The sequence below is a fragment of the Zeus faber genome (genome assembly GCF_960531495.2).
Source record: "Zeus faber genome assembly, chromosome: 1".
NCBI lineage: Eukaryota > Metazoa > Chordata > Actinopteri > Zeiformes > Zeidae > Zeus > Zeus faber.
Genome location: NC_137193.1, coordinates 62,212,900 through 62,240,049, shown reverse-complemented (window position 1 = coordinate 62,240,049; position 27,150 = coordinate 62,212,900). Strand labels below are relative to the sequence as shown.

Below are 27,150 nucleotides of genomic sequence, written 5' to 3'. Positions count from 1 at the left end.
TGGACATGGAGGACATGCAGGTGGTTGGTGTAAGGGTGGAAGATGCACAGAACAGAAGGTATTGGAGGCAGATGATCTGCTGTGGCGACCTCTAATGGGAGCAGCCGAAAGAAGAAGAAAGCGCTTATATGTAACGTGTGTGTGTGTGTGTGTGTGTGTGTGTGTGTGTGTGTGTGTGTGTGTGTGTGTGTGTGTGTGTGTGTGTGTGTGTGTGTGTGTGTGTGTGTGTGTGTGTGTGTGTGTGTGTGTGTGTGTGTGTGTGTGTGTCCGCCCGCCCCCCCTTCTCTATGCAGACGAGCAAAGACCTGCTCTTGGCCTTCTCCAGGGACTTCTTGAGTGGTGAGGGCATCCTACCTCGGCACCTGGGCTACCTGGGCCTGCCTGTCTCCCATGCCCAGACACCCCTGGATGAGTTTGACTTCTCCGTGAAGAATTTGGCGCTCGACCTGAAATGTGGTATTCGCTTAGTGTGAGTGATGTCTCTCACATTAAACTTCCAAGTACATGAAATTGAATATATAACAAAGGAAAAAAAAAAAAAAAGATTGGCAAATGTGTTCAGAAAATGTAACCTCTGTTTTTTTTCCCATGGAGGGGGGAACAGAAAGGCAAATATGCAACATTTGAATGCATTTTACTAATTAATTAAATATTAACATTTTTGGCGAACACTAAACATAAGATATGCTGTAAAGTATGAATTACTTTTATTTGATATAGTAAAATATTTGCAGAGGATTCGTATTTATAGTTCTGATATAAATTGATTGAATCTACGAAACAGGTAGGGCTGCACCCGACTCAAGATTTTCCTAGTTGGCTATAATTACTCAGTTCAAGCCATTAATCAACTAATTGTTGCATGTTTGCAATATTAATTTAATGATTTCAATATGTGTTTTTTTTTTTTTGGGGAGTCAGAAAATGGTTTGAGTTCCAGGGCTGAGAAGGAATGTTATAGCTGGCATTATTTACACTGTGGCAGCCAGCCTTTTAAAATATCACTTTAATTTACAAGTGCTGTGCGGTTCACACGCACAAAGTGAGCAGTCTATTAATTACACTGGTTAAACATTACATCAGTTTAACTCTTTAGGTCCTATTATTGTTATTTTATTCATGTACACATTTAAATTACATATTGACAAAATTTGCACTGAAATGTGGCGTACAGAAGATTGTTTTCCCGGTGTCGGCATCCCCTTGTTAGGGACCCTTCGTCAGGTGCGTTTCCCGGTGCTGCAGGTCCCCACCTGTAAATCCGCGCTGTAAAGCCTGCGGCCTAGTTACGCCTTCCCAGTCCCTGGCCCCCCGTGGCTTGGCCGCACCGCAACGGTCGGGGCATTTTATATATGATTTGTTTATTAAAGAATGTGATTAACGGTTTCAAATTGCTCTTATAACATCTATCTACCACTTTTAGACTACTCAACTAATTAACTCCTGTTAATAACTTGCTGAAGTTTGTTTTGTTCTTTTGAACGTCCTGCTGCTTTACCTCCAGGCGTGTGATGGAGCTCTTCATCCAGGATTGGAGAATGTCTCGTAAGCTGCGCATACCTGCCATAAGCCGCCTGCAGAAGATCCACAACGTGGACATCGCTCTGCAGGTGCTCAACACCAAAGGCGTTGACCTCGGGGACGAACACGGTAAATGTGATTAGTCATTTCAGCACTGCAATCCCATTTTACCCTTCCATTTTATTTATTTTAACAAAATGTCTTATTGAAAGTGTTGACTGAATCGCATCAATAAGTACTGTAACCTGTGAGACCATCATTTCATATCCCAGTTAGAGTCCAAAATCAGAATTGAATTACTTTTTTTCCTGCATGAGCGACCATGAAATGTTTTGAGTGTGGGGACTGTTCCATGGGGAGCATAGCGTAGAATTCCCACACTCCCCACTGGGCTCTGAAGGAGTCCAGCACCACCCCAAGCCAGTCTCTGAATTGAGCGTCTCAGCTCTCTGGTGCTGGTGCGGGTGCCCACCGGCTTGCTTCTTGTGTTGGGTCGTTCAGGAATGATCAGATTCGGCGTATTCAGACTATGGTGTATTTGTGACGTTGAATGGGACACGTCAGGAAAAATAAATAAAGAACGGCATTTCTCCTGGCAATGGGAAGGCATCAATCGCCATAAATTTGTGTAAAAATGGTATTAGCCTCTGTTTAAATCTTGAAGGTCGCTGAGATGAGTAAATCAACACTATAAGTTATCTCAACAGCACCATGAAGGTCTTTTGAAAAAAACAGTGTAAATAAGTGTAAATCTTTTCCAGGATCAGTCATCAGCTCAAGAGACATTGTGGACGGACACAGAGAGAAGACTTTGAGCCTCCTGTGGAAAATAATTTTTGCTTTCCAGGTGTGTTTTTGTTTCATTTATGCAATGTAATTTAGACATTTTTCTATTAACCAATTTCTCTGAATACATATCCAAATCCATGCCAATGTTCTCCTCTAAGGTGGAGGTGATTTTGAATGAGGATGAGCTGATCAAGGAGGTTGGCTTCCTGAAGAGAACTTTAAGCACAAAGCAGAAGCTGGCATCTCTGAGAGCCAACAGGGGCCCTGAGCCAAGAACCGCAAGGGCCACTGTGCCCTTTCAACACAGCAGCACCAAGATCACCCTGCTGATGGAATGGGTCAACGCCGTCTGTGACTACCACAACCTCAGAGTTAGTTAAACAATAAATGATGCCTACTTGCATATTGCCCAGGTTTATGTTTCTTGGCTCATTAACTCTTGCAGTTCAAACTTTTAGTTTTACTTTAGACCCTCTGACTCTGCAGAGTTGAGCTATTTAGGTACCTTCCTTTGATATTGAATGCCGTAGAATGTTTCAATGTTTGATACCACTGATCTGGTCAATACTATGGAAGTTTTGATAATCAGTCCCAGTGTCGCTTAACATGTCTTCAAATAGTGATGATTCCATTAGACTATTTGTCTCTCAGGTGGAGAACTTCACTGTGTCCTTCTCCGATGGCCGCATCCTCAGCTATCTGATCCACCACTACCACCCCAACTGCCTGCCGGTGGAGGCCATCAGCCGCTGCACCACCCAAACTGTGGATTGTTCCCACAGAGGCAGAGTCGAACTTGACTGCTCAGCAAGTGACTCTGACACCTCCTTTGACTCCTTGTTAACGGCCAGAAGCGGTACGTTGCTCTGGAAATCTAACCTTTTTTTCCTGCCGTGACACCGGTTCCCCCATACTGTGATGTAAGCTTTGCCAATTTCCTTGGCCTACCAGAACTAGGTGCACCTCTTATCTTGTGAATTAATTAATAAATAAATAATGAATCAACTAAATAAATAAATTGAAATACCAGCTGCAATTCTCTGAGTTACATTTGGGTTGTTCCATTGTCCATACAAGTAATACTAAGGAAACAAAATAAATCTAAATATTTCTCTATGAGATTATATTCTAGATTTCTATATTATAATCAAAGGATTTGCATATTGAGTAGCAGGCATGTGTGGGGGTTGCAGGCAGAGGTGCCTGAGCAATTGCCCCTTGATGCGCCATGGTTCCCTTTTAATCAGGCATGTTTTATTTATTTATTAATGTATTTTCAATTTATTTATTTATTTATTTTAAGCGTGAATGGGCATAATTGAGCAACGTGTCCTCGGCGCACCCACTATGTGCACACAGCGGAGTGCAGATCATAGGCGTCCTGCCGGGGCGCCACCATGCTGCTCCATTTTCCCAGAGCAGTGAAATGCCTAGAACCGTAGCTGGGGTTCCATGTGCTTTTTTTTTTTTTTTTGTTTGTTTTGTTTTAGCACCTGCCCCTTATAACGGCTCTGCACGGGCCAGTAGAAAAGGGAATGTGAGATCCAATCACTAGGGGTACTCGACAGCTCTGAGTGGAGACCCCCCCCGCACTTACACCTCAAAATCTTCCTGGTGGATTAAAAAAAACACAAATACATTGTCATCAATGTCAATCGCGATCGATGTAGTCGATAGAGGATTTAATCGCAAATCTGCCCAAGCCAAATGAGTGTGACTTTTGAATCAATGTAGCATATATGGCAGGTAGTACCACAGGACAAAACATGCCTTCAAAAATGTAGAAAATAATGGAAGATTTGGGTGTGTGCGTGGTTATATATCCTTTCTGATTATTGCACTGGCCGGACAGCCAGGAATAACCCTAACCATAGTTGCATCTGTTTTTGGTCCCTTTCTTTCCACAGGTCCAGAATCTCCCAACATGGAGTTCAAAGAGCTCCTGGAAAATGAGAAGAACAACTTCAAACTCATTAATGGTGCCACAGCTTTCCTGGGTGGAGTCCCTGCCATGATCAACCCTGCCGACATGTCCAACACCATCCCCAACGAGAAGGTTAGACGCAGCTCCCTTAAAAAAGGAATCTCACTCCTTTTACGCTTGGGGAGGTGAACTTCTGTGATCTCTTCTGTAGGTACACCATTTGTGTAAAGCATTTCATTAATCTCTACCCTGTGCCCATATTGCAGGTGGTGATATCCTATCTGTCCTTTCTCTGCGCACGACTTTTGGACTTGCGGAATGAGACCAGAGCAGCTCGCGTCATACAGGATGCCTGGAGAAAGTATAAGCTGAAGAATGATCTCGAACTCTATCAGGTTGGTTTAAGTATTAGTTGTGTTAAAGTAAAACAACTGTAACCTTTGTTCGTGGACGGACTAATCGTTACAGAGGAAGTCGGAGTCAAATACTTTTGGATAATAAAGTATTTAATCTTGTACAAGAGGAGCAGTTTCATAATGTCACAGAGGAAATGCTCAGTTTCTCACTGGAGAGCTGAGCTTTTAATACAGTTGGAGTGGCGAAGCTGAGGAGCCACTGGGATGAAGGTCAGCAGATGTCACGACACCGCTGCATAGATCATGCTGACATGACAGTTTCATTGATGGGACAGTTTAGTTGAGACCGACCATATGTTGATGTTTCCGTACTTTATGATCAAGACATGTTGCCTTCCTCCTCTTTACATTAAGGCACAGAAAGTGACTAGTTTATGTCCTTTTTTTAAGACATGAACTCTAGCTTTGAGAATAAGAACAGAGTACACATACATCATACAAGAATCTGAGAGAAGAATACAGCAATAAAACGTGAACTCTGCTTAGCCTACAGAAGGAAAGCAGAGTACATATACGTCATACAAGAGTCCATGTGAAAGGCACAGTAATATATATAGCCATATAAAATTCTTATAACAAGTTGCATTACAAAGCTCTGTCTCTTTTTGTATTGTTTTGCTCTTTAATGTATTTTTTTCCCCATTTTATCTGAAGAAATCTTTTGAACTGGTAATCAACGTGTATTATAAAGGGTATACAGGGTTTTACAGGGTTTTACCGGGTCTTAATTGTTAACAGAACAGAATTGGGCACCTTGTGGATGGTGGATTGGTAAGTAAGTGGTAAGGTTGGGCAATAATAATAAAAAATATTTTTGGGCTGCCACAAATGCAACAACATTACCAAAGTAAGCCACACGATTACGGAAGTGAGCCACAATAGATACAATCATTTATCTGCAATAAAAAACTCAATTATTTAGTGTCTGGAACTGGAATTATATATAAGAATTTATACAAGTAACCTGGATCTGCCACTATCACAGATCAATCGTGTCACACGAGACCACTGTGTCCAAATCCTCCATGAAATTAATAAATTGGAAAAAAACAACTTTAAGATCGATCCACAGTTTTTATTTAACCCATTTAAGTGGCATGTTCCAGAGAAAACCGCTTCTATCGGCTCCGTGATAGAGTGGTGAAGTTCGCAAATGATTCAAATCTTTTCTCTGTAACAGAGACACCCCCCCCCGTGAAATACGACCCACAAGGGGCAACTAAACCATATTTCGTACACCACATTTAAGGGCAAATATTGTCAATATGTAATTTAGAATGTGTACATAAACAAAATAATAATAGTGCTTAATAAGTTTAACCAATGTTTAACCGGTGTAATGAACAGGCGGCTCGCTTCATGCATTATGCATCGTTTTGCACGTTAATCGTTTCATGAATTCACTTTCTATTTTAAAGGCTGGCTGATTATTAGGTTTTGTATTTATCTGTAATTTAGCACAGTGTTAACAATGTTGATTGTAGTGGAGCTGTGGCTAACCTTCTTTTGGGCGGGATGTCGGTCTGTCGGCGTGGGGTTTGGCCCCGGGCCTGTGGTCTGAGCCTGGCACCTGCAGCCCAGGTTTTGCAGCTGTGGCTGTGTCTTATACCTGTACATGGGGGTGGGTTGTATGTGTGCGCCCCGGGGTGCGGGGTCTCCTCATGCTCCATGGGACTGGGTTATGCTCCTTTGGGCCGGGTGTGGGGGTTGCTCCACGGGCTTCAGGCTTCTCTAGGGGCCCGAGGGGTCTTCTGTGGCTGTGGGGCGGGCTGCACGGGGCTTTCCTGCAGCTGTGGTGTGGGCTGCTTGGTAGCACCACTACATAATACCGATTTGGGAGTTTCTGCCCACAGTTAAGGGTTTAGCAAGGGGGACGGAGTCTTTCTGGCTGTGGTGCGCCAACATGGCGAGAGTTTTATTGTCCATTTTACAATCCGGCACGCTGGCCGGATTGTACAGCTGAGTATTATAATAATAATACGGATGATAGTGATTCTCTCGGGTGCAGAGGGAATGGCGTTCCTCTGCTGGGCTGCTCAGGAGCCCGTGCGCTGATCCCCTCTGTAAGACACGTAAGAAAGTCAGCCACGACCATCTGTGCCGCCGGCCTGTGGACATCCGGAAGTTAAAGGGCAGGAGAGCCAGGTACAACCAGGTGATCCGGGCGTTTGTGTCCTTCATGCAGTGGAGCCACTGCAGCGGGGTGTGGTCCGAACAGAGGGTGAAAGCTAGTCCCAGGTGGTAGTAGCGGAGGGAACCTACTGCCAACTTGATAGCTAAGCACTCCTTCTCCACCGTGCTTTACATCGACTCCCACTCTGAGAGCTTGCGGCTGAGTAACAGAACCGGACGCTCGGCCCACTCCACCTCCTGGGACAAGAGTGCGCCCAGCCCTCTGCGTTGGTCTGCAGACAGAAAGGGAGAGAGAAGTTACAACACTGTCTGAGAGAGAAACAGTACTTGCTTCCCACAGAGAGCTGACATTACCCTCACAACGTTTGCTGGCACTTCTCTGACCACTGGACCGGATCTGGAGCACCCTTTCAAGTTAAGTCTGTCAAAGGGGCTGGTTAGCTCTAAAAAATTGGGGACAAACCTCCTATAGTAGCCGGCCAGCCCAAAGAACTGCCTCACCTCCTTCTTGGTTCTTGGTCTCAGCGTGTTTGCAACCGCAGTGGTTTTATCAAGTTTGGGTCAGACCAGGCCTTTCGCCCAAGTGGTACCCCAGATACAGTACCTCTCGCCGTCCCACGGCACACTTCTTTGGGTTGGCCTGAGCCCAGCCAGGGACTCAGCACAGCGCCCACATTCTGCATAAGCCACTCCCAGGTGTCTCTGTGAATAATAACTTCATTTGGGTAGGCCGTGGCGTATGCTACATGCCGATACAGGACGGGGCCCATGAGTCTCTGAAAGGTGGCTGGGGCACTGAACAACCTGAACGGAAGTGTGCGAAAGTGGTATAAGCCAAATGGCGAGGAGAACCCAGACTTTTCCTTGGACTCCTGAGACAAGGTAATCTGCCAGTAGCCTTTGGTTAAATCAAGTGTTGTGAAAAAACGAGCTGTACTTAACCCAGACCTAGTGCATTTTACGGATCGTGGGCCAATTCTGGCCTTTCGGGCGACCATGTCTGGCCAGCATGAAGTCAATCGTAAATTAGAACATAAAGGGCAAAGTATTTATGCTGTGCACGCAATACAACTGTGTTGCTTTTATTTTGAAAAGCGTGACTTTTTTTTTTTTTTTAATTTACGGAAGGGCGTGCATGCGTGGGTGAACAGCTACAAGTGATGCTGGCCAGCTAGCCCTCAAAATGTCAGCTCACGCCAAAAAGAGAAAAATTTATACTGAATGCCGCATTTTCAACAAGACATAGACTGCTAAATGTTTATTTACAGAAGTCAAAGGTAAAGCAGTGTGCTTAGTTTGTGGTACACAGGTTGCTGCGTTCAAGGATTACTATTTGAATCGCCACTACGTGACCAAACATGAGGAGAAATACATTAACTAGTTTGATTAAGAGCGCACAAGGGAGTTGGATGCTTTGCTAGCTAAGCTGAAAAACCAACAAGGACTTTTTTACTAAACTTTGCATATCTAGGGATGCAGCTGTCAAGACATGTCATAACCCACAAAATCGCTAGAAAAAGTAAACCGAGAGTTTATTAAGGAGTGTTTGTTGGACTCTGCAGCACTAATATGCCCGGGGAAGAAAGGAGCATTTGAGAACGTGCCCCTCTCCTGACGAAATCTTGAGCTTCAGCTAAAGAACAGAGTGGTCAACTTTGACAATTTTTATTTATTTATTTTTTTTATTTTTTTTTTTACTATTTTTCCCTGACTTTGGATGAGAGCTGCGACGTACGTGACACTGCCCAGCTACTCATCTTCTTACGTGAGATAACTTCAGACTTTAAAATCACAGAGGAGCTGGCAGCCATGCAGTCAATGAAAGGGACAACAACTGGGAGTGATTTGTTCACGGAGGTAAGTGCACGTTTGGACAAGTTGGGACTGAAATGGGACAAGCTGGCAGGTGTGACAGCAGATGGTTGTCCAAATCTGGACTTTTGAAGAGAATGCAGGATAAAGTGACAGAAACGAACCCATATTGACATTTCTGCATTGTATTATACATCAGGAAGTGTTGTGTAAGTCAGTGTTAAAAATTAACCATGTTGTTGATGTTGTAACTAAAATAGTTAACTTCATCAGGGCAAGAGCAATGAATCACAGTTTGTTGCACTTTTGGAGGAAAATGAGACTGAACATCGTGACATAAGCTACCACAGTTATCAGGTGGCTCAGCCTGGGCAAAGTGCTGAAAAATGTCTGGGACCTGAGGGAAGAGATTCAAGAGTTCTGTTTAAAGAAAGGAAATGCCACCCCACAGCTTTATAATGCAGACTGGATGGCAGACCTTGGTTTTGCTGTAGGTGTGACTGCACTAAAGAATGAATTAAATGTCAAACTGCAATGCAAGGGCCCTTTTGTGCATGAAATGTACAGCGCAGTGAAGGCTTTCATGAGGAAGTTGCAGCTTCTCTCAAGCCAAATGGAGGACAACATTCTCACCCACTTGCCAACACTGAAGGAAGCCACACCATCAGCTAATCACCTCCACAGGTACTCATCAATGTTAGAAGCACTGCAGTGTGAGTTTTCAAGGCGATTTCAAGACTTTAAAACAGTCGAGAGTGAAATGCACATGCTTTCTTCTTCCTTCACCTGCAGTGTGGATAATGCACCCAGTGATGTTCAGATGGAACTCATTGACCTGCAGTCTGACACATTTCTGGCAGAGCACTTTAGATCAGCCTCACTGCTTGATTTTTTTACTCTTCCCTCAAATAGGAGAACTTCCCACACATGAGGAGGCATGCTCAGAAGATTCTAGTCCTCTTTGGAAGCATCACATAGATGGTTCCAAAGAGGACTAGAATCTGTGAACAGACAGTGATGAAGTTCAACAAATCAATGGTCACCTCTCAGCTGTCCTTCGGATATCCACCTCAGACATTCAGCCAGATTTCAATGTACTTGTTCAAGTTCAAGATAGACTGGATTTTTCCCACTGAACAAGTAAAATAAACTGAAAAACATTAAAAGCACTTATTGCTTTTTGTATCAAGTTGACCAATTGCTTATCTTAGCTAGCACTCAGGACACACAGCGTACCATTTACGCACATCTGCCCAAATGCCCAGCCAACAGAAGCGGGCTCTTCGGCACCAACAACTGGGTTATTTCCTCTGTTCTGAGTGTCACGGCTCACTCAATATAACCTGTCCCTAATCACCGAAACATATGGGTAAGAGAGCACGGCGTCTGCGTGTCAATACACCATCGATTTTAACTACCCCCTCAAAGGCCCTGCGTAGGGTGTCGTCCCGCGACTACTCCAACGGAAAATCGCCTATAAAGAAGGTTAAAGGGAACGTGGGGGGGGCCCTACTTGGGATCCCTGCACCCGTCGCGCCCGCTGTTGACTCCTCTGTGTCACCGTGCGCCACGCAACACTCACAGTTCCTTACATGTCGTGATCGCACTCCTCCAGCCTCTCTCATCAACGCGTCAAACCCTGGCCAATCCGTGCCCAAAATCAGGGAGTGCGACAGGCGGGAACTAACCGCAGCCTGTACCCTATGCTTTTTTCCCTTCTAACGAATTTTGAGCCGGACCATCAGATACGTGTGAATATCCCCATGCACACTACGAACCTCCACCTGTGACGCCTCCACCAAACCCTCGGGTCGAACCAGGCGTTGCTGGACCGTCGTCCAGCAAAGCCTGATATCTACCCCCTTGTAGCCTTACTGGTAATTGGTAGGCTCCTTTCAAGATTCAAGAGGTTTATTCGTCACATACACATACATAGTTTCATACATATATGCAGTGAAATGTAATGCAACGCACCCGGTGATAACACACAATATGTCCTAGGAAAAATTTCTTTCTAATAGACCAACTAACTGACTCCTAAAACGTAATACAGTAAGTCGAATACTTATAGAATAAAAATATATAGAATAAACTAAAATACAATAAAATGAAATAAAATGGAATACATAGAGGGAATATGTTTATGTATATGGAATAGGCAATTATGTATATACAGATACGTGCATTAAAGTGGCATGTGAATAAAGTGAGGTAGTGTTTGGGATAATACAGCACAGTATACAACAGTACGGCGCAGCAATACAGCATCACGAATAACCTGAGCAGTGACACAGTATGCGGTACAGTATGGGGGGAAGGCTCGACGGGCCGGCAACCCCGACCACCTGGCCGAGTTCCATCCATGGACAGTCGTGGCGGTCGTGACTGGGCCGCCCCGCAGTGTCCGCACCCCTGTCCAGATATGCCCCAGCTGGCAGCGGAGGTAGTACTGCTCTTCCTCCAGGTTCACAAGGCGTTCTGCCCCTCCCGGGCCTCTGCTCAGGGGCCACTTGTGGAGGTGGCTGCCCACAGAGAGTTTAGGGAGGGAGACGGAGTCTTTTGGCCGTGGTGCGACAACATGGCGAGAGTTTTATTGTCCATTTCACAATCCGGCACGCTGGCCACAATTATATATAATAGCTGAGGATTATTATTATTGTAATAATAATCTTGATGATAATGATCCTCTCCGGCGCAGGGGGTATGGCGGTCCGCTGCTTGGCTGCCCATGAGCCCGTGCACTGATCTCCTCTGTAAGACAGACAAACATTAAGAAAACTCCCTGCCTTGGGTCGGACCAATCAGCGGCGATTTGAGGCAACTTAGTGGTTGCGGGAAAGGGGACAGTGCTGTTGTCTGCAGCCGGTGCTTGACCACGCCCCTTTGTCCGCCACAACCAACCTTATAGACCAGAACCAATTGGGATAAGTCCATTACATGTGTGCACACACACACACACACAAACACACAACACAAACACCTGCTTTGAACGTACCCCAGCACCCTCCTGGTTGCATCCCTCTCCTTTTCTTCCTCTTTTACTGCCATAACTATGACAGGAAGAGTCCATGTGCCCAATTTCTTTTTCAGTTTTCCTGGACCTGATTAACTCTGTTTTTCAAAACATGTTGTCGTCCAATGTTTATGTTTTCCGTGTAAATGCTGTTTCGTTCTATGTTTACGTTTCTCACCCATGGTGAATCTCCCCCTCTTGGAGTAGTGATTAGTTGTTTAAAGACCAAAACATGGTAAAATAATTCCTTCAAAGAGCGGGGATTGGTGATGGCTCTATCTAACAAAAAACTAATCTTGTCATCATACAGGTTGTCCACAGGACAGAGGTATTGCAGCAGTTCTTGACGATTTAAGAATTAAGCGTTGCATTGCAGGTTGAGAAATTGAAATCTACTTGCAGACTAACTCTGTCCTAGATGCAATAGCATACAAATACTTGTTTGTGTTGTATGCCTAGCTTGCTGCAAGCACAGGTAAAAAAACAACAATTTTGGTTGTAACATTCTTTCTCAGCCCTGGAACGCAAACTGTTTTCTGATGCCCCAAAACCATATATTTAAATAATTAAATGAATAGCATGAACTTGCCACGATTAGTTGACTAATAGCTTGAACTATATGCATATCTGTATGCATATGCATGTATGCATATCTAAGATGTTACGTCTCACCAATGAAATAGGTTTTCATTGGTGAGACCAATACATATCACCAATGAAACCACGCTGTTTGTTCTACCTCTTTGTGACTCAGCAACTATAGCCTCCAGATGAACAGAGGGTGTTAAGCCGGAGGTGAAATTAGCTGGTGACTTTAATTGACATTCTACACCTTTTATTTATATTTCTTTAAATTTTATTGTATTTAATCCTTTTTGACCACAGGAAAAAAACGTCGCTGCAGCCAAGATCCAGGTGCTTGTGAGGAGCTTCCTCCAAAGGCGACAGACTGAGAGGCGAAATTGGGCTGCTGTTATCATCCAGGCACGCTGGAAGGGTTATGCAGCTCGTAATGCGCTGAGACGAAAGAGAGAAACTCAACTCCGGGCTGTCCGACAAACTGCAGCCACTGTCATCCAGGTAACTGCAGTTCATTTATTCCTGTAGATGTGTAACTCCTCTGACATGCCAAATAGCTTCATAAGGGCTTTGCAAATTGCTCTGCTAGGGGATTAACTTATAAGACTCAAACGTAGTTATATAATTTATGTAGGACCTCATGCTAGGAGCTCAGTTACTTTATATGCTAGTGAAATATTTCTAGTTTTCGCTGCAAGAACAAGGTGACCTTGCAGTTGCCCTGAAAATATCTGTACCCATCACCCTGATCTTCTTCTGATCCATACAGGCTCAGTGGAGGATGTATTTTGCCAAGAGGACCTACCAGTCTCTCCGATACCATGCAATTGTTATTCAGGCGCAGTGGCGAATGTGCAGGGCTGTGCATGTGCGAAGGAATGTTATTAAAATGCACCGAGCTGCAACCATCATTCAGGCCAACTACAAGCGGTCCAAACAGCAGTCAGCCTTCAGGAGGAAACGCTGGGCAGCCCTTGTTGTACAGCAAAGGTTTAGAGCTCAGAGACAGAAAAGTTTGGCGCTGAAAAATTATCAACAACTCAAAAATTCTGTCATCAGACTGCAATCTGCCTGTCGGGGGATGAAAAGCAGGCAAAAAGTGAGGCGCATGCACCAGGCTGCCTTTGCTATCCAGCGAGCTTACAGAGCTCACCGGGAACGCAGACAGTATCTCACCTTGAAATCATCCACCACGGTCATTCAGCGACGGTATCGGGCTATGTTGGCAGCAAAGCAACAAGTTCAACTGTTTCAGCAGATGCGCAGGGCTGCGATCCTGCTCCAGGCGGCGTACAGAGGCCATCAGGTCAGAATGGAGGTTTCTCAGCGACATCAGGCTGCAACTGTGATTCAGGCTGTTTTCAGGAAGCACAGAGGGGAAGTCAAGTTCAGAGCCATGCGTATGTCCGCCATTACTATCCAGAGGTACTACCGGGCCTCTGTTCTTCAGAGACGGGACAGAGAGAACTTCCTGAAACTGAAACAGTCCGCCATCGTGCTTCAGGCCGCATTTAGAGGTTACTGTGTGAGGAGAAACATTGTTAAATTGCACCGAGCTGCAACCATCATTCAGGCCAACTACAAGCGGTCCAAACAGCAGTCAGCCTTCAGGAGGAAACGCTGGGCAGCCCTTGTTGTACAGCAAAGGTTTAGAGCTCAGAGACAGAAAAGTTTGGCGCTGAAAAATTATCAACAACTCAAAAATTCTGTCATCAGACTGCAATCTGCCTGTCGGGGGATGAAAAGCAGGCAAAAAGTGAGGCGCATGCACCAGGCTGCCTTTGCTATCCAGCGAGCTTACAGAGCTCACCGGGAACGCAGACAGTATCTCACCTTGAAATCATCCACCACGGTCATTCAGCGACGGTATCGGGCTATGTTGGCAGCAAAGCAACAAGTTCAACTGTATCAGCAGATGCGCAGGGCTGCGATCCTGCTCCAGGCGGCGTACAGAGGCCATCAGGTCAGAATGGAGGTTTCTCAGCGACATCAGGCTGCAACTCTGATTCAGGCTGTTTTCAGGAAGCACAGAGGGGAAGTCAAGTTCAGAGCCATGCGTATGTCCGCCATTACTATCCAGAGGTACTACCGGGCCTCTGTTCTTCAGAGACGGGACAGAGAGAACTTCCTGAAACTGAAACAGTCCGCCATCGTGCTTCAGGCCGCATTTAGAGGTCACTGTGTGAGGAGAAACATTGTTAAATTGCACCGAGCTGCAACCATCATTCAGGCCAACTACAAGCGGTCCAAACAGCAGTCAGCCTTCAGGAGGAAACGCTGGGCAGCCCTTGTTGTACAGCAAAGGTTTAGAGCTCAGAGACAGAAAAGTTTGGCGCTGAAAAATTATCAACAACTCAAAAATTCTGTCATCAGACTGCAATCTGCCTGTCGGGGGATGAAAAGCAGGCAAAAAGTGAGGCGCATGCACCAGGCTGCCTTTGCTATCCAGCGAGCTTACAGAGCTCACCGGGAACGCAGACAGTATCTCACCTTGAAATCATCCACCACGGTCATTCAGCGACGGTATCGGGCTATGTTGGCAGCAAAGCAACAAGTTCAACTGTTTCAGCAGATGCGCAGGGCTGCGATCATGCTCCAGGCGGCGTACAGAGGCCATCAGGTCAGAATGGAGGTTTCTCAGCGACATCAGGCTGCAACTCTGATTCAGGCTGTTTTCAGGAAGCACAGAGGGGAAGTCAAGTTCAGAGCCATGCGTATGTCCGCCATTACTATCCAGAGGTACTACCGGGCCTCTGTTCTTCAGAGACGGGACAGAGAGAACTTCCTGAAACTGAAACAGTCCGCCATCGTGCTTCAGGCCGCATTTAGAGGTCACTGTGTGAGGAGAAACATTGTTAAATTGCACCGAGCTGCAACCATCATTCAGGCCAACTACAAGCGGTCCAAACAGCAGTCAGCCTTCAGGAGGAAACGCTGGGCAGCCCTTGTTGTACAGCAAAGGTTTAGAGCTCAGAGACAGAAAAGTTTGGCGCTGAAAAATTATCAACAACTCAAAAATTCTGTCATCAGACTGCAATCTGCCTGTCGGGGGATGAAAAGCAGGCAAAAAGTGAGGCGCATGCACCAGGCTGCCTTTGCTATCCAGCGAGCTTACAGAGCTCACCGGGAACGCAGACAGTATCTCACCTTGAAATCATCCACCACGGTCATTCAGCGACGGTATCGGGCTATGTTGGCAGCAAAGCAACAAGTTCAACTGTATCAGCAGATGCGCAGGGCTGCGATCCTGCTCCAGGCGGCGTACAGAGGCCATCAGGTCAGAATGGAGGTTTCTCAGCGACATCAGGCTGCAACTCTGATTCAGGCTGTTTTCAGGAAGCACAGAGGGGAAGTCAAGTTCAGAGCCATGCGTATGTCCGCCATTACTATCCAGAGGTACTACCGGGCCTCTGTTCTTCAGAGACGGGACAGAGAGAACTTCCTGAAACTGAAACAGTCCGCCATTGTGCTTCAGGCCGCATTTAGAGGTCACTGTGTGAGGAGAAACATTGTTAAATTGCACCGAGCTGCAACCATCATTCAGGCCAACTACAAGCGGTCCAAACAGCAGTCAGCCTTCAGGAGGAAACGCTGGGCAGCCCTTGTTGTACAGCAAAGGTTTAGAGCTCAGAGACAGAAAAGTTTGGCGCTGAAAAATTATCAACAACTCAAAAATTCTGTCATCAGACTGCAATCTGCCTGTCGGGGGATGAAAAGCAGGCAAAAAGTGAGGCGCATGCACCAGGCTGCCTTTGCTATCCAGCGAGCTTACAGAGCTCACCGGGAACGCAGACAGTATCTCACCTTGAAATCATCCACCACGGTCATTCAGCGACGGTATCGGGCTATGTTGGCAGCAAAGCAACAAGTTCAACTGTTTCAGCAGATGCGCAGGGCTGCGATCATGCTCCAGGCGGCGTACAGAGGCCATCAGGTCAGAATGGAGGTTTCTCAGCGACATCAGGCTGCAACTCTGATTCAGGCTGTTTTCAGGAAGCACAGAGGGGAAGTCAAGTTCAGAGCCATGCGTATGTCCGCCATTACTATCCAGAGGTACTACCGGGCCTCTGTTCTTCAGAGACGGGACAGAGAGAACTTCCTGAAACTGAAACAGTCCGCCATCGTGCTTCAGGCCGCATTTAGAGGTCACTGTGTGAGGAGAAACATTGTTAAATTGCACCGAGCTGCAACCATCATTCAGGCCAACTACAAGCGGTCCAAACAGCAGTCAGCCTTCAGGAGGAAACGCTGGGCAGCCCTTGTTGTACAGCAAAGGTTTAGAGCTCAGAGACAGAAAAGTTTGGCGCTGAAAAATTATCAACAACTCAAAAATTCTGTCATCAGACTGCAATCTGCCTGTCGGGGGATGAAAAGCAGGCAAAAAGTGAGGCGCATGCACCAGGCTGCCTTTGCTATCCAGCGAGCTTACAGAGCTCACCGGGAACGCAGACAGTATCTCACCTTGAAATCATCCACCACGGTCATTCAGCGACTGTATCGGGCTATGTTGGCAGCAAAGCAACAAGTTCAACTGTTTCAGCAGATGCGCAGGGCTGCGATCCTGCTCCAGGCGGCGTACAGAGGCCATCAGGTCAGAATGGAGGTTTCTCAGCGACATCAGGCTGCAACTGTGATTCAGGCTGTTTTCAGGAAGCACAGAGGGGAAGTCAAGTTCAGAGCCATGCGTATGTCCGCCATTACTATCCAGAGGTACTACCGGGCCTCTGTTCTTCAGAGACGGGACAGAGAGAACTTCCTGAAACTGAAACAGTCCGCCATCGTCTTTCAGGCCACTTTTAGAGGCTGGCGGGTAAGGAGAGTTGTCGGTCAGCAGAATGAGGCTGCAACTCAGGTCCAGTCATTCTGGCCAAGCTCCATCCAGGGACATGCTTTCCTGAAGAAAATAGAGGCTGTCATCATCTTGCAGCGCAGGGTACGAGCAGCAAGGTTGGCAAAGGCTGAGAAGCACCACTACACTTGCATGAGAGAGGCCGCCATCACACTGCAGGCGTACTGCCGTGGCTGGATTGTAAGAAAACAGGTAAGGTCCAGTATTCGGGTTCTTTTGAAACGGGCAGTATCACTTTCCTCTTGTTACACAAAATTTAAATATAAATATAATATCTATAATCCTGTAAATATACACACTTGTACTTGTTCTTGAAGTTGTCACGATTGGTGAATCCCACATTCTCTTAGGCACTACAAGCCACTGAAGTGAGGAGGCTGCGTTTTACTGCAGCAGTGTTCCACAACCTGTGTGCCATAAGGATCCAGAGAGCCCTCAGGTCCTACTGGGCTCTGCAGTCTGCCAAGAGACAGATCCACTGCGTCATCACCATCCAGGTACACAAAGAAGATGCAAAGATGTTCTTATCGGCAAGCTTAATGATTTGGGGAAGTGTAGGTTAAATTTTCTAAATCAACGTTTGCAGTAGAGCAGTATCTGGCAATTTTAGCACCAAAGATCAGATGTTAGGAATAGTGTGGTTGCAATATTGAAGAATGTTGCCTGCTTCTGAATTAAATTGCAAATTGAATGTGCATGTAAACCTTCTGATTGAGATTAAACCAATTATTCACACTAGTTCGGCCTCTTCCTCTTTTCAAAGTTTTTCCAAACCTCTCCCTTGAACTGTTCTTAGTGTTTGGTTGTTTTATTTTGTCAGCGATGGGTGCGAGTGAGGCAGCAGAGGAAGAGTTATCTGGAGGAAAGGAAGAAGGTGGTTTTGGCTCAAAGGGCAGTCAGACATTGGCTGGTCCGACGCCACCAGGCTGCCTCGATCATCCAGCATGCCGCCAAGAGGTTTGTTCTGCTCAGGCGCCAGCTCAGGATTCAGCAGGGCATCATCAAGGCTCAGGTACTTTTATATTGCTTTAAACAGGACCTATTATGCTGCTTTTCAACAAGTTCATATAGGTCTCTGAAGTCCACAAAACATGTGTTTGAAGTTTTTTTGCTGAACGTACCACTCAGATTATGCATTGTAACTATTCTAACATGCCTCTCAAGCCATTGTGTTGCGTCATATTTAGTCCGTAAACTTTCACTCATTTCATGTTGTCAGTCCACCGAAAGCTGTTTCTGAACAAATTTAATGCAAGAAATAAGCAATCCAGTTGCTGAATCTTCACTCATATTAGGTCTACAAGACTTAATTTAAAAGTTTGTTCTGACTTTTGTGAGGCAAGAGAACGGCTACACAGATGGTTGCACCTCACGGGACACCGCACGCAGGGATTTTTTGTTTCATGTAAATGTGCAGTCTATCTATCAAATACTTAAGTTTTTATTTTTATTTCTTTTTGAGAAAGAAACGCACAGCAGAATTTTTTTTTTCCATCGTCCACAGTTTCCTCACAGACATCGTGTATAAATTCCTTTTTCTTTTAAAAGATTTGTGCTGGCAGTCCCCATGTTATTTCTCCAGCTTTTGGGTGAAGTTACTCAGATGGGGGGCGGTTCTAATTCTACTGAGGCACCAAGTGATGTATGAAGTGATCAATAATCTGAACACGGCTGTGTTGTGAATGGAAGGAGTAACTGTGCTGGAAAAAACATGTAAAGTAGATATGGTATCCGCCAAGCACAAAGAGTGGGGTTTTACGAATATTTATTTCCTACAAATATTTGAAAAGTTATTTATTTTAGGAAGGGAAAGGAAAAAATATGAAAATGAAAATGGCGGGTTCGAACTACCAAGCTTGGCTACAAAGACGAGAATCTGAAACACATCCAGTCTCTATGGAGACAGGTCTTTATGTTCTTAAATGTTATACCTTTTAAAAATGCCACTCAGACCCTAGACGTGTCTTTTATGCCCAATGATGTCATTCTGCATAAAGCGAGTGGACAGGGAGAGGTAGAAGGGGTGGAGAACATCCTTTCTCCAGGAGCAGACAGTGTAGGACAGGTTGAAATTGATCACACTGACTTAATAACTTTGGGTTAGGGTTATTGCGCTGGGCGCACCTCCCCCTCCCTCCCTCATTTGTATATTTATTGCCTTGTTTATTTATTTCTGTATTTATTTCATAGGCGTATTTATTTTTATTTGTGTGATACGTCCTCTTTGTGCGCGCAAGTGAATGATCGTTGACCGTGTGTTGCTCCCTGCACTGCTGCTCAGTCTATCGCTCTCTGGTGTGGGGGGGGCCCGACGGTGATCGCACCGGGTGACTTCTGCTGGACTGTGCCTTGCCCTATCTATTCCGGCATTATCATGGCATGTGTGAAAAGGCACGAGGTGGAAATTTTCTTGTGTAGCTGCATTAGTTAATAGTAAAACTCACTAGCTGTGCCTGGAAGTTATCCTAGTGATTTACCGAGAACTAGGTGTGCAATGGATCACAAAACTCATGTCTCAAATCGTATCTCGGTTTTAAGTCACTGATCGGATCATTTTTCGGATAAGCAAAAAAAAGGGGGGGGGGGGATATAACTTATATTTCCATTTATTCTGTAAAACACTTAAAGCAAGGAACTTGCCCATGGCCTTAAAAGAAAGCAACATTCAAGACGCCAATGTTTTAATAAAATCTTATATACTGTAATTCACTATGATAGTTCAATTTTGCAATTGATCCACGGTTCACATGTGTGCCGAACCATGGGGGGCGATCAGCACGGACCATCTACGTTACACCACGACCAAGAACTATATGCAGAACTGCCAACCATGCATGCAAGCACGCAAGCAGGCATTTTGTGTACCAACTATGCAATTCTTAGTCAAAATACGCATGTACGAAATACGAAACTACAGGGAAATTATATATACAGTGTCTTCTCAGACCCTATACGTGTCTTTTATGCCCAATGACGATATATCTTCTGATTCTGTGCCGGTCAAATTTACACGCCCTATACAGTACTCTTGTACTGTACTCGTAAAAGTGATCCAATACTCAAACCTGATTCCAACGTAATGTAACGCAGTTGCGTAGTTGATGCTCAAAAATGAGAGAAAGAAAGAAAATGTCGGCTGTTCGGAGGTACTTCAAGGTAAATGAAGATTAGATACATTACTTATTTATCCCCTGATAATATTCTAACATTGTGCAAACTGCGTTTCTATCACTGTCACAGCGGAGCTCTTGATCGTGATGAAAAGTTAGATTCTTGTTTGAGACTTGGTTCTTGACGAATCACTCAGTAAAACGATTTGTTCGATTTGATTCAGTTGGTTTAACGCACGGTGAGCGAATTAGAATGTCAGTGAGAAGAGTCTGCCTTTTTTTATTAGTTTATTTTTTGGAATGATTACAATTTATTTGCAAAGTACCATGTAAACTTTAAAGTGAAAGAGACTTTCATTAGAAGTTTGAACTGGACATTTCCATGTTAGTTATATGTTGTGTACTACTAAAGCTCAGTGAGAGTTACAGGTTGAATTATACTGAAACTTGGTGACTGTCCCATATTCTAAGTCAGAGACAGTTTTATGTTCTATCATTGTTCCATAGTAAATACCCATAATAAACAGTGTCAAAATCAGAAATCTCAGTGGTAACTGAAAATTGCAGCGGTAGTCCATATGTGCAGCTGTCGATTCACGTGAGCGTGATCGATCATCGATATACAGCAAATCGGAATCTGAGGGTCAGACATTTAAAAAAATCAGGAATCTGGATTGGCCAAGAAAATTGCAATCGTTGCATCTTGAGTTGGTAAACATGTTCAGTAACTTTATGAGATGATGCATTTCAAGGGGTATATCCTAATGAGATAAATAACTATATACAGTATAGTTAGCCATGGTAGCTGGCATACGATGTGATCATTATAAGGCGGCTACGGTGTGAATAGCTGATGGAGTCATTTAGCTGCAGTAACTCAAATGCCTGTTACACTATTCTGGTACTGAAAATATTTTCCTAAGGTTGGCAAGTCTGTATATGTGAAAGGGGCTTTATATTGGTGGTGGTAGTTGAAGATGGATGCTAGCGTTCAAGATGGCCCATATGGAAATGGTGGTAGGGAATCATTGATTAGGCATTAATAGTGCCAGTGGGATTAGTCGCTGGGCAGGACCGTACAGTATTTATGAAGCTAGTCGTGGATGGATGGTAACAACCAAGGAAGCTCATATGGAACCAGTGTCACTGACCATGAATTAATGGTGCCAATGGGATTCATCACTGGGCAGACCTGGATGGTATTGGTGGTGGGGACTGAGGGTAGCAACATGCTTGTGCAGTGCTAGTGAGAGTGGTGGTCCCTGCAAAGCGATAATAAATGTGTTCTTAGTTTGTCACACCACAGAAAAATGTGTTATTAACCATCCAGCCAAATTTGAATAATTTATTTAAAAAAAAAAAGAAATCGACAAGTATATACAATTTGATTTAAAAATCATGGGGGCAAAAAAAGGCAGTTCCCTCTGTTCTGAAACACTGGGGGTGTATCCGCTGAAGACGCTGAAATCATGTTAATTGTGTTCAACGTTTACATTGGAATAAGTAAATTCAATGTTCTGATGTCTTGCTGAAACCAGTCCTGTGTGTCTAGTTGCTCAACTTAAAGTGCCACTGTCGGGCTGTGGGACTCCTCGTCTTCCGGTGCCCCCTGCTGACTCCTCCACGGGCCCGGTTGGGGCTCGCGGCCTGCTAGCATGCAGCTAATGCTAACATAACCAAACTGCGCAGTCAAACCAGTGGGACATTTCCTTTTTGTTCCAGGTGACCATGGCATGAGTTCCCTGAAGACGCCTTTAACTTAAGGTGTTCATTTCTAAAACAGCGTTTTATCCCAAACTCCAGCCTGTTAGGTTAGCTTAGCTTATTTCAACACTGATGATCCGATTCTGACCTGATGTCTATATAGTGTTAGGGGGAGTGGCCATGCCAAGTATGACCGCTCAACCTCATCGAGTCATGATTTAGCCCCGCCCAAAAATCCGATCCACAAAAATGGTTAAAATCAGTTTAACGGTCTAACTCCACAATTCAGTACTACATTGTTCAGTCTTCTCACGTTTTTTCAGCAATTACTTTCGAAAATGTATGATGTGTTTAGAAACAAATCACTGAATTCACTTTACAGGGACTTTAAGGATTTTGACTGTGCATGTATATATGGAATAGTGATAGGCTGAGGGTGCCAGTCATGGTTATTGGGGGGTTTACTGTTGGGCCTGCTGGAGGTGTAATGGGCCTAATTCAACTAATCATTGGTAAAATATGGTGATCACTTGATGATCTCAGTAAAAGTGCTTGCTAGTACAAGTAGTGGTTTTCACTGCTTGGTGTACCCAAGTAAGCCATTTGGGGCAATGTGACCGGCCCCTCCTGTACAGCTCTAAAAGTCTGTTTCCAATTGCCTCATCATTGGTGCCCAGTCCTCACCACACTGTGAAATGTATTTCCCCAGGCTTTGTGGAGAGGACACCGCTCCCGCATGCTCAGAGACCACACCAAGCTTGTGGAGGTCAGGCACCGCCTGCGTAAAGCTTCCACTGATGTCCAAGAAGAGGACAAGCTCTGCAACAAGACCTCCTTGGCCCTGGACTACCTGCTTCACTATAAGCACTTCTCCTACATCCTGGAGGCCCTAAAAAACCTAGGTACAGAAAGACAAAGCAAGGCTTTACCATTTTGAATGTCCATGAACTGTAATTCAGGAAGATTTATCCCTCTTTCTCTATCACCTGTCACCCTCCTTATGTATCTGTCTCCTCATAAATGTATCTGTTGCCTTCTAAATATGTCTGTGTCTCTGGCACCTGCCGTAATGTCACTGTGTGTGTGTGTGTGTGTGTGTGTGTGTGTGTGTGTGTGTGTGTGTGTGTGTGTGTGTGTGTGTGTGTGTGTGTGTGTGTGTGTGTGTGTGTGTGTGTGTGTGTGTGTGTGTGTGTGTGTGTGTGTGCAGAGGCAGCAACCAGACTGTCCCCAGAGTGCTGTGAGCGGCTGGTAGACAGCGGAGCCACCCTGGTGATCTTCACTCTCATCCGTTGCTGCAACCGGAGCGTTCCCTGCATGGACGTCATCACATTCTCCATCCAGATTCTCCTCAACCTTTCCAAGGTACCTGCACCTGAGTATTTTCCACAACCTTCCAGCCTGCGATTGGGAGAAGGGATATACAGCATGTCGACGACTCACTTACAGTAGACCTGCTTACTCTTAAAATTGAAGTATATGCCTCTATAATCTATAATTCCTCTCTCTGTGTTGACAAAGCAAATGTCCGTCTATGGGCTGTTTCTATCCCACTGGAAACTTGATCTCCTGTTTAAGTAAGATTGTGCACCATGTTCATTGTATAAATTAATGTCAGACAAGAAAAGTCCAAAATTTGAATCTGCATCGGACTGATTTTATTTTTCAAGACATAGAGCTCTCGGTTTGTATCTTGGTTGCTATTCTTGGTTTTATCAGTATATGATAATTTAGATCTCCCTGTAGGGGCTGAAAATAACACATTGCAGCTTTTAGCATTTTAAGGGTGAGGGGAAAAAAACCTACTAATAAAAATGAATTACCTGCTCCTTACTTGCATAAGAAGGTTGTTATAGCACCATTCTAAGTGATGGACTTAAATATTTATGTGTCCACTACACATCCAACATCTCCTAAAAAGAAAAAAAAAATGTGTTATTGGAACAAAGCCCTGATTGATCCTAGGGAATTTGCCTTTAAGCGGCCAAAAGATTACGCGCTTACATGGGTTGTATCATTAAATGCATCTGCCTATTGTGCAAGCGATGGATATGAGCAGTATATTTATAATTTGTCCGACAAACCGTAATCTTTCCAGACACTGCTAGTTACAAACCCTACCTCCCTATCTGGGATCATCCTGTCGAGCCCCCCAAAACTTCAGTGCCAGAATGTACAACCCAGCAACGAGTGTCAAACGAGTTGAAAGTCATGAAATCCAAGAACACTCTAGTTATAGTTATGTCATTGTTTTGAGAAATGGTCACTGCACAAGACCTACTTACATGGGGAAGTGGGGGCGTGGTATTATGGTAATTAGGTGTTGCGGGCACGCACCTGTCAATTTAGAGTGATTCAGAATCATCAAGCATAAGTCAAAATATCATCAAGTAAGAACTAGAGATGTTAAAATGTGTCAACTATTTGACTGACTGTCGACAGGTTCTCCGTGTCAACAGTTAAAAGTAAAGTCAAATTTTTATTTTATTTATTTTTTCGGACTTTTGCTTTCTCGGAATTCTTCAAAAGAATTCTAAGTGGGGGCCTAGGCCCTATCGTAGAGATTTTTTTTCTTTTGTGCCCGTGATGTCAACTGCCTTCTTTCCTGTCCCATAATACACGCACATTCACATATGAGCCACTTTGTGAAATGAGGTTTCATTTCAGATGCCACTTTGTCATCATCTTGCTATGTCAGACTGTCATCACGTGTGGGTAAAACCACAAATTCATCTACCGTTTTTATAGCTGAATGTCGAATTCACCGTGATTTATTTATTTTAGCCTAAATTCGCAAATGCGAATAAATGCATTGTTGATCCGGCAAAATGGTTTCATTTTCAGACATCCTGTTAAAACAACTAATTAATTTTTTTCAGTAATAACAGGTGATTGCTTTCAATGTTACAAAATTGTTGTATAAACGTTGGTGTAGCCCAAAACATAGTAAAGAAAGAATTTAGAACATTTGTGTTGGTGAATGAGGCCCTTTGAGTACACTGACACAGCATTGTCTGATGTGTTTCTAAGTGATTCTATTTTGGTCAAGTTCTTCCTTTGTTTCATAAAAAAGACATTGCCTTCCCCTAAACCAGTATCACAAAACCATTGAGGCGGTGTATGCAGTGGAGAACTCTGTGGCGACGCTGCTGGACCTGCTGCAGAGGTACCGCGAGAAGGCTGGGGACAAGGTGGCCGAAAAGGGAGGAAGCATCTTCACCAAGGCCTGCTTTCTACTGGCGCTCCTGCTACAGGACCATCACCGGGCTATGGTCCGTAGCATGAGGCCACTGACTCAATTTTGAAGCACTCATGTGAGAGCCATGTTAATAACCTCAGAATTCTTTAAAAAAAATTCTCTAGGAGGCCAGGAGGCTCCCGAAAGCCTTGGACAGGATCTCGAGTATCTACCGCCTCACAGCCCGCAAGCACAAGCTGGACGCCGCACGAACCGTGGTCAAGCAGAAGATGAGCGCTTCTGTCAATGGGAGCTTCCTGCTCCAAGCGACAACCCAGAAATCCCGGCCACCGCCCAAGTATGTAGTCCTGCCCACTCATTTGTGTTTCTTACATTAATTACAATGGCTATGTTCAGAATGCAATGATTCATGCTCAGTTATGGCTTTGCGGTCAAATTCTTAGGTTTACAGTATATCCAAATGTCAATATGGTTTTGGAACAAATATTGAATATTATCAAAAAAATGTCCCACAGTGGGGAAATGTATTCACTAGATGGTGCTAGAGGTCATGTAACAGTTTGCTTAGGACCTCTTTGCTCCTTATAATCTATGGGGTGTTTGGCCTTGATTTAACGTTAGTTTTCATTTCTCTGAATTGAGCTAAATCGAAACTGAATCAGCCAGTTTCGATTTAGCTTTGCATGTGGGGAGGCAAGCCCTTACATTAAAATAGCTCAATCCCTGGCAAAAAAAAATAACCCAGCACATAAAACAGTAACAGAGGTATGTCAACTATGATATACAACTTTTACTAGTAAAAACAGAACTTCATCACCCAGGACCTTAATAAAGTAAACCACAATACCCGCGGTAAGAAATATTCATTCCGTCACGGCACTACCAACCAAAAAACATCTTCACACACTGAACCTGGTCAGACTCCTATCAGCTACTATGTATAGGCCTTCACAAAGCAACGAGTGACATACAGTGAATATTTCATTTCATGTTTTCATTTAAGCAATGAATACAATTGGTCATGTTCATTTATTTTATTCAGAAATGTAGGATGAATAGAGACACTGCTTAGAAAAGGTATTTGTTGTGATTCTTAAATTTTTGTCCATAAAAATACAATATAGAATGTCTTTATTTGACTATTTAACCTGATCTCAAGCCGTAATTGGGGAAAAGGTACATTACATTCATCAATTTCATTTTGTCCAAATCACACTATAAAAATAAAAAAATAAGTGATATTCAGGGCACTTTTTACCTGTAGTTAATTTGTTGCTTGAAAGCTACATCTGAATCAATATGCATACAATAACTAATTATTACTGATATTGTTATTTTTTTTATTTTATCTTATTACAGATTTGCACCGGACTGGGTTCTAAGAAAGGATAAACTCAAAGACATCGTAGATCCACTGAGAGCCATTCAAATGGTGGCGGACACCTTTTCAATTGTCTTGTAAAAATTGTCTTGTCTTGCATTTTTTGGGGCGGAAGGTGTTGTTATCACTTTTTATTTTTAGGCATCATGTATATGTTTTACAAAATAGTTTTTGTTCCATTTTTGGTACCTGCCGTTTCCCATGTTGTATATAAAATAAAATGGACTTTTGAGTTTGAGCAAGCCAGTTCATTCATTTCATTGAACGACTCCAGTCACAATAACTGATTTTGACATGACTATTTGGGACATAACGCAGGGTTATTTATTTATTCATCCATTTATTTAAGGTTTAATTAATAATGAATATAAAAATACATGGGGGGGGGGGGGACTCTGGATTCTCAACACTAATTTTACATTCAGTCTGAGAAAAAATGTGTTTATTTATCTCCTTTTGCCATGGCTCACATATTACTGTACTATAGATGACAACCAAGATAAACAGTTCACAAATGACCCTTTCCAGGCTCATTCGGAGCTGTGAAATGTGACTTTAAACTTTTTGTCAATAACTTAAGGACAATTACAAAAGAACCATGGAGAACTTTAGAAAGGACTTTATATGGCAGTTGGGTGAGTTGGACATGGACTCAGACTCTTATTTAAGTGACTTGACCACCAACAGGATCTGTTCTACAAATGCATTGACAAACAATCGTTT

The 27,150-nt window shown here is 44.1% G+C and overlaps 1 protein-coding gene across 1 annotated transcript in view; it reads left to right on the top strand.

Moving 5' to 3' along the window:
• Window positions 1–26,622, top strand: part of aspm (assembly factor for spindle microtubules) — a gene marked incomplete at its 5' end in the record, with an annotated part of 36,726 nt that extends 10,104 nt beyond the window's left edge. Inside the window, 16 exons of the mRNA XM_079998220.1 lie at window positions 294–469; window positions 1,505–1,650; window positions 2,283–2,368; window positions 2,469–2,681; window positions 2,962–3,166; window positions 4,218–4,366; window positions 4,501–4,629; window positions 12,494–12,688; window positions 12,957–17,228; window positions 17,387–17,533; window positions 17,857–18,048; window positions 22,560–22,752; window positions 23,058–23,212; window positions 24,943–25,119; window positions 25,211–25,383; window positions 26,406–26,622. Coding sequence (XP_079854346.1) covers window positions 294–469; window positions 1,505–1,650; window positions 2,283–2,368; window positions 2,469–2,681; window positions 2,962–3,166; window positions 4,218–4,366; window positions 4,501–4,629; window positions 12,494–12,688; window positions 12,957–17,228; window positions 17,387–17,533; window positions 17,857–18,048; window positions 22,560–22,752; window positions 23,058–23,212; window positions 24,943–25,119; window positions 25,211–25,383; window positions 26,406–26,508 — 6,711 coding nt within the window. The 3' untranslated portion in view covers window positions 26,509–26,622. The remainder of the gene's footprint in view (window positions 1–293; window positions 470–1,504; window positions 1,651–2,282; window positions 2,369–2,468; window positions 2,682–2,961; window positions 3,167–4,217; window positions 4,367–4,500; window positions 4,630–12,493; window positions 12,689–12,956; window positions 17,229–17,386; window positions 17,534–17,856; window positions 18,049–22,559; window positions 22,753–23,057; window positions 23,213–24,942; window positions 25,120–25,210; window positions 25,384–26,405) is intronic.
• Between the last annotated feature and the right edge of the window lie 528 nt (window positions 26,623–27,150).